At 37.3% G+C, this 7896-nt stretch overlaps 2 protein-coding genes across 2 annotated transcripts; both read left to right on the top strand.

The window, feature by feature from the left end:
• Positions 1–2343: 2343 nt before the first annotated feature.
• LOC121966967 (GTPase IMAP family member 9-like) lies at positions 2344–4424 on the top strand. Its single transcript, XM_042517031.1, has 2 exons — positions 2344–2444; positions 3237–4424. The coding sequence occupies exons 1-2, from the start codon at positions 2420–2422 to the stop codon at positions 4145–4147; spliced, it is 936 nt and encodes a 311-aa protein (XP_042372965.1). The 5' UTR covers positions 2344–2419; the 3' UTR covers positions 4148–4424.
• An 857-nt stretch (positions 4425–5281) lies between these two features.
• Positions 5282–7366, top strand: LOC121966968 (zinc finger protein 622-like; the record flags this gene model as incomplete). Its single annotated transcript, XM_042517033.1, has 2 exons — positions 5282–5403; positions 6799–7366. A coding segment is annotated over exon 2 (562 nt), but the record flags the coding sequence as incomplete, so codon positions are not given.
• Positions 7367–7896: the final 530 nt, after the last annotated feature.

Here is a 7896-nt window from a genome sequence, read left to right as displayed (position 1 = left end):
ATTGTCATCCTTTAGGCACTTAAGTCACATAATTGCAAACAAACTATTGAATCAGCTTTGCAGTTAGGGAGAGATTAAGTTTTTGTGTCAAAGAAACAGAAATGTTTGGGCTGTTCCAGGCTAAAATCCTTTCACAACGTTTAAAATCTACAGTACTTAGAGCATATTTTTGGTCTACTGTTCTCTAAAACGTTGTCGTGTTTGTTTGTATTTTTTTTCCTTTTTTGCGCCATTCATTAATGCTAAAATGTTGATGTGGGAATTAAAAACGCAATCTGTGCATTAAAGTCAGGTTGGTAATAGTGGCTTTTTACGTAGTGTCTTACTTTTTTTTTAAGATCCATCTTTGCTTATTTCATTTGTTCTTATTTTTGATTCTTTAAAATGCTGACGGAGGAGTGAACAGGGTGTAACAGAAGAAACCACTGAAATGCTGCACAACTGGATATTTAAACTGAGAATAAAATGTGACAATGAAGAGTGTGCATCGTTTGGTCATTTGCAGTTTGAATTCAATCTGAAGAAAGTGAAAGTGAAAATGAAGCGAGGAAAGACGACACACCTGAAACACAACGCACGATTTTAGGACATTACTAGGATTTAGAGACATTACTGGGATTGTAGCAAATGTTTAGGTTTGAAGGACATTTCTATGAATTTAACACATTTCTAGAATTTTTGGACATTTCTCCAATTTTAATCAATTTGATTTTAGGACATTTCTGGGACTTTGGGGCATTTCTAGCACTTTAGGATGTTTCTCAAATTTTAAGACATTTTTGTAGGATTTTAGGACATTTATAGAATTAGTTTTGAAACCTTGGATATCAGGACATTTACATAAATTTATAAATGTGCACCTGTATGTTTTGGCAAGATGTGGTGCCATTTCTTGTAAAGGCTGATGGGAGGGGTGAACAGGTTTTCTGTTTGCAGGCAATAGAGTTAACCGTTAAAATGCTGAACAACTGGATATTCAAGGTGTGAATAAAATGGGACAATAAAGGGTGTGGATCATTTTAGTCTTTTAAAGTGTGACTTTAATCTTGATGAAATGAAAGTGAAAATGTGTAATCATAAAAAATACTCAACTGTCTTTATGGAGGTGTTTGGGTCTAAAAAATATTAAATTTATCATATAACGTCTTGTGTTGAGACTGGATTTGACATTCACACTCTTGTAAAATATGGGAAAATTAAATAAAATTTGTAACATTTCAAAATGCAGAAAAATATTCAGTGTTGATCTGTTCAAAGAAGATATTTAAGATATTAGGCTATATTAATAAAATCTCGACCAGTGGTTTCCAGCTGGTGGGTCACAGTCCAGAACAAACAAGCTTTATTTTGGGGAACCTGGTAGCTCACAGTGGGTGCCACGACCTGTTTCTGCATGCCATCCCAAAAACCCCAAAAATAATCCAAGGAATTTTTTTTTTTTTTTAAAACCCTTTTAAAGCACAGTGAGTTTCTGCTACAGATTTGTTTGATTTACTTTGAAGTGCTATTTCTGTTTATTCTTGCATATTTTTAAAAAAAATCTTCGTGTTCTCAGCCAATGTGTTGTTTACGTTTGTGAAATAAAATGTAATAATTTATAATGTGCAGACCTTGAACTAATGACTGAAAACAAATCTGGACCAGTTGGGAACCACTGACGTAGACCTAATGAGAAAAAGTGAAGAGGTGTGAGGGCTGAAAATTATTGTATCTTTGTTGAAATGGTACCAAAAAGTTAAGCTCTTGTTCTTTTAATTAACCTTTTGAAACCTGAGCAGATTGCCTTGATTTCTTTCAAAAGCACAAGAAACATGCAATGATCAATGAAAAAGGGAAATGACCCCCCCAAAATAATAAAAACAAAAAAACCTGAAAATTATAATTATTATTATTTTTAAGTAAGACAGTTAAAAAAAGAAACAAGGAATTTTTTTTTTATTTTCTATTTTTTTTAAGAAAAAAATTCTAACATAATTTCAAATATGCATACACACACACACACACACACACACACACATATGTATATATATTATTTCTTGCAATATGTGGAACATCTCTTGCAGAGTTGCTTGTTGCCTTTTTTCATGTTTTTGAAAGAAATTGCGCTCATTTGCTCAAGGTTAAAAGGTTCAAATACTTGTAAAGGCGTCTGAAAGCAGCACAAGACAAGAAATGTCGCTTCAGGTTGTAAAGGGTTAAGGCAGGACTGAATTTAACACAAATGATCATACTTTCACTTTAGGCTCAGTGTATTAAACAGCCTGTGAAGGTGACGCGTCGACACCTCTGGTCTTCCTCTAGTTTTTGGGTGTGGTTCGTTGCATGATGATGTTATATAAGAGGCGCTGCTGCACACAGACTCTTAACTGTCTCTCTGAACCTCACATAAAGCAGCTCACCTGCTCTCTGCCATCCAGACATGGGAGGCGTACTCACCACTGATCGTAAGTTCATATCCAACTATATTTATACTGTAATTATCAAAAGATATTGGGGTATTTTCATTTTAGGTTTTTCGCAGTGTACACTTTTCATTATTAACGTGCCGACCTCATTTATAAACTTTTATTAGTCTTTTATGTGTTTAATTTTACTCTCCTACTGTCTCGTCTGCTTTGGTGTTTTGTATACATCATATTAATAATAATAATAATAATAATCATAATAAGAAACTTTATTTGTATAGCACCTTTCATGCAAGAAATGCAGCCCAACATGCTTTTTAAGAAAGAAATTAAATGCAACAAATGCTTTGCATCAAAACATATAAAAGACAAAAAAGACTATAAACTGCATGTAAAAATAAAATCAAATGGATTAAATCCACTTGATAATACTAATAAAAGAAAGATGAAATAAGGATATAAAAATTTAGTGCACAGAATGCATAACATAAAATGGAAAAGAAAAGGAAAAAACCCACTGACATTATATAATAAGCATGAAAATAGAGTATATAAAATGCATAAAATCAAGGAAAATACACAATGTTAAAGATGTGCAGTAGGCAGGGCCAAGCAGACAGCAAAGCAGCTGAATCAGAGCTAGTTAAAGGCTAAAGAGAAGAGATATTTTATTAGTTTTCTGAAAATAAGTCCCCCTCTGCCCTGCACATCACCATAGCAACGTGTCCTCATGTCTGATGTATTTTTCCATGTTTCCTATTGCTGTCAACTGCACATCCAGCCGAGGCAAAAACTAAACCCGAACCCCCATTTGTTTTTATTTGTTTTCAGCCATCCCATCAGAGCCGTCCAGATACAATAACGACGAGCTCCGGATTGTGATGGTAGGAAAGACCGGAGCTGGGAAGAGCGCCACAGGAAACACCATCCTGGGAGAACAGATCTTTAAATCAATGTTCTCCCCTAAATCTTTGACTGAAGTCTGCACTAAGGCCTTTTGTGAAGTGGATGGACAAAACGTTGCTGTTATCGACACTCCGGGTCTGTTTGACACCAGGGTTGATGAAAAGAAAACCAGCATGGATATTGTCCAGAGCATTTCTTATGCGTCTCCTGGACCCCACGTTTTCCTGGTCGTCATCAAGCTGGACAGATTCACAGAAGAAGAAAAGAAAGCAGTGCAGAACATTCAGAAGATCTTCGGTAAGGAAGCAAATAAATACAGCATGGTGCTCTTCACCCACGGTGACCTGCTCAGAGGGAAACCCATCGAGGAGTTCTTGGAGGACAGCGAAGAACTGAAGGAACTTGTGGCCAAATGTAACGGTCAGTACCACGTCTTCAATAACGAAGCGCAGGATCGATCTCAGGTCAACGAGCTGCTCGACAAGATCAGAAAAATAGGAGAGAAGAACGGAGGAGGCCACTACACCACTGAAATGTTCCAGGAGGCAGAGAAGGTGATAGAAGAGGAGAAACGACGAATCCTTAAAGAGAGAGAGGAGCAGATGCTCAAAGAGAGTGAGGAGCTGAGGAAGAAACTAGAGGAAGAGTTTGAGCAAAAAATGAAGGAGGAGAAGGCTGACAGGGAGGCCTATGAGAGAAAGATGGAGGAGGAAGTGAAGAAAATGAAGGAAATGCAGGAACAGCAGGCGAGATGGGACGCAGAAAGAAGCAGTCCATTACTTCTGCTGCTAAAGCAGCTTTTTGAGGGAGTGTTACGGCTTTTCTTCACCCGATAAAGTCCTTGAGTTCTGGACAGCAGATTTATCTGTTGTGGATTATTATCAGTTTGCAGTTTAGTTTTTTTGTTGTTGGGTTTGAAATCATAAAAGTAACTTAATGATTAAGATTTTAATGTTCCATATTTGTCTTCCGAGAACAAAAGACAACACATGATAAGGTTTCGTTTAGAGATACATGATTACGATGCTCGTGTGTGTGTGTGTGTGTGTGTGTGTGTGTGTCTCATGTGAAACTTTGTAAATTTGATTGTAAAGTTGCTCAGGTGATCATGAACTAAAGCTGATTAAATAATTAAATAACTATTTAATTATTTTTTTACTTTTTACTTTCTTTTATATAGTTTTATATGTGTGCAAATTAAAAAAATAAAATCATAAAATAAATTAAACAAAACAACATATAATATAAAATAACACAACATAACATAACACAACATATCGCTCCTGCTCGTTTTCCTACTTTTTTATGGTAGTAACAAGAACAAATGTACATTTATATTTATACTTTAGCGTTTAGATATATTTATTTTATATTAGTACTTATGTTTAAATTTTATTGATATATTTTACACTTTCCTACTTCTTTTAAGACTTTAGAATGGGAGCATCTGTAACTAAAGGCAATTTCCCCTCGGGGATCAATAAAGTATTTCTGATTCTCATTCTGATAACATAGCATAAAATGAAATAATATAAAATTAAATTAAATTAAATATCGCAACTGCCTCAAGGGTTGGGGTCAGTTTAAGCATGTGGCTTCTTGACCTCTCCTGACACATTTTTAGTTTTTACTTTTACACAGTTTTATATGTGTGCAAATAAAATAAAATAAAATAAATAAAATAAAATAAAATATTGCAACAAATATTTGACTTCTTCCGTTACAATAAATAATGACGTCATGTTTAAATGGTACCAGTAGTTCAGCAGTTTAACAGCCTATTAAAAAAGTCCAAATTGTCCCAGAGCAACGGAGGAAAATCCCCCAAAAAACCCCAAACATTTGACACCGTCCCCAGAGCCTCCCTCGCCTCGGGTGTTTGCAGTAACCATGGTAACGCTGCTCCGGAGCAGCAGGAGGCGGTAACGCGCCTAAAACGCGCAAATAATAAAGACGACGAAGAAGAAGGTTCAAAGTTCAGCGCAGCTCCCCTCGTGTGCTGCGGTGCGTTTTTGCAGACTGAGAGCGGAGTTTAAACACCTGCAGGGACATAAAAACACCTTTATCTCGGAGGAGACAGCTCGCTGAAGAAGTAAGTAAACGCTGGACGTGTCTTATTGTCCTCTGAGCGCCATGACAGTCGGAACTTTGCGGGTGTTTACACCGAAATGCTGTTTGCTAGCTTGTTAGCAAACAGTTAACAGTTAGTTAGTTTGTCTCGACGCTGGTGCTGTTTAACAGTTCACAGGTTAATTATTTTACTGTAATATAAGTAATATTAAATAAATTTAGCTTTTAAGCTGCCTGGTAATCGACTCTTTTTATCCGGCGGTTAGCATCTGTGTGGCTAGGTAAGCTAATCTAAGCTAACAAACTAACGTAGTTTAACTTTGCACCGACACTTAAATGTATTTTTAACGCAGATAAAGTCACCAGATTCACAGACATTATAGTTACATGGTTATATGTCCCTTTGTAGTTTGTGTAGTTCACGTGTTTTAAAGATACTTTTGATTATTTAGCTTTGTTTGTTTACGTAAGGTGACACCGAGCGTTTGTTAGGTAACTTTACTCACAGCTGACCGGCACAGAGGCCAGTAAATCAATTACATTTAAGAGTTATTAAGACTTTTTAACGCTACACGGAAATTTTAGGAAAAAAACTTACTTGTGAAAAAGCATCTGACAGCAGAAGGGGTCGACAGATTTATGATTTTCAGAGCCGAAAACACTACTGATTATTAGTCAGTGAGATCGATAATTGATGTTTGAACTCGATATGCGTTTACAATAAAAATTAAAATCTTTCCGTCAACGTCTAGTATTTGGAAAACAGCATATTCCAACTCAAAACTTCGTTTAATTGCCTTTAAAAACCGTTTAATCAAAACTGAATCTGAAACATCAAACAGGAATTTCTCAGCAACATTTATATACACCTATTTGTATTTTTTTTTTAAATGAATAAATAAAAATAGCTGCCTAACGTTTAACAAATGTAAGTTTCCTCCCATGCTGACTTTTTATTTGTACTTTTAAAGTACTTGATTTTAAGATGAAACAATGATACAGATAATCTGCTAAATGCTAAATAGCAGCCCCAATAAGCGTCCAGGCTGATGACTTGTCGACCCCTAAAATGCAGCACAAGCAAAGTGATGCTGATCCAGATTTCAAAGGGTTAAGTGTGTGAAGGTACCCTGTAGTAGATTGTAAAGGCCTTTGGGATTAATATATAAATGTAATATCTTCACACAGGCTGTAACTCTGATGAACTCTTAACGGTCACAGAGTGTCAGAATATTCACTAATGCACATTTTGCGCTCTTTTTGCACTTGCTTCTTAACTTAAATTGTATACATCAGCTAAATTTTTATTTTTTTATATTCAGTGTTTAATTTGTACCTTGAGAGCAAAGCTAACCAGAGTCAGATTCCTTGTTTGTGTAACCATAATCTTAATTTGACGTTCCCCTCGTGCCCTCAGGTTGCCATGGCGTCCTACACCTGCATCAGCTGCCGAGTGGCTTTCGCAGATGGCGAGGTGCAGCGAGCGCACTACAAAACCGACTGGCACCGCTACAACCTGAAGCGCAAGGTGGCCGACATGCCGCCGGTCACTGCCGAGAACTTCCAGGAGCGAGTCCTGGCACAGCGGGCGGCCGCCGAACAGCAGGCGAGCGACGCGACGGCCACAGAGGGCTGCGCCGTCTGCAACAAGAAGTTCTCCAGCGCCAACGCATACCAGAACCACCTGCAGTCCCACAAACACCAGCAGGCGGAGAGGCAGGCGCTGCTGGCGGCGCAGAGGAAAGTGGAGAAGATGAACGAGAAGAACCTGGAGAAAGGACTCGGAGATGAGAAGGTGGATCACGACGCCAGGAACGAGGCCCTGCAGCAGGCCCTGAGAGAGCAGCAGAGGCCGAGCCCGGCGAAGCAAGGGGCGGCAACGGAGGCGAAAAGACAGAAGGCGGAGAAGCAGGAGAAACCTCCGAGGATGATGTGGCTGGAGGAGCAAACCAAGAGGCGAGAGAGAGAGGAGGGAGCTGCAGCTGTGGAAGGTAAGGAGGAAAAAAACATCACTAAATCTACTTTATTAGGTAAGAGTATGCCTGTTTTTATTTTCTTATGTTTTCTACAGTTTTTAGATGAATTATCAGGGCTTGGTGATATGAAATCACCTCTGAAACCTCAATCATCACCAGTTTCACAAGCACTTAAACCTATAAAACTTGGTGTGAAATGTTTGGAAAATTGAAAATAAATAAATAAAAATTACTGAACGATGACAACAATGGCTAAAGACCTGAAAACTGAGCAATGGGGACAAAGTCCAAATGGGAAAGACAGATGATGAGCAACTTGACAAGACATTTTGGGGAAATAAAAAAAAGAAGAAAAAGAGAAAAAAAATGAGAAAGGGGAATATTCTAAATTATCCCAAAATTTCCAAAAACTATATTTATCATTCTTTTTGCAATTTTCTGGTCTTTCTCATTTTTTTTTATTTTCAGGTAATTTTACTGTAAGTGTTTTTTTTCCTTATATTTTCTACAGTTTTTAGATGAAATTTGGACATTTTTTT

This window comes from Plectropomus leopardus, unplaced genomic scaffold (assembly GCF_008729295.1).
Source record: "Plectropomus leopardus isolate mb unplaced genomic scaffold, YSFRI_Pleo_2.0 unplaced_scaffold26477, whole genome shotgun sequence".
NCBI lineage: Eukaryota > Metazoa > Chordata > Actinopteri > Perciformes > Serranidae > Plectropomus > Plectropomus leopardus.
This window is presented reverse-complemented; position numbering and strand designations above follow the sequence as displayed.

What these genes read in the sequence shown, in the direction of transcription:
- LOC121966967 (XM_042517031.1), top strand. Translation starts at nt 2,420, where the DNA reads ATGGGAGGCGTACTCACCACTGATC. An exon ending in AGGCGTACTCACCACTGATC is followed by an intron (nt 2,445 to 3,236) that starts GTAAGTTCATAT and finishes ATTTGTTTTCAG; the next exon opens with CCATCCCATCAGAGCCGTCC.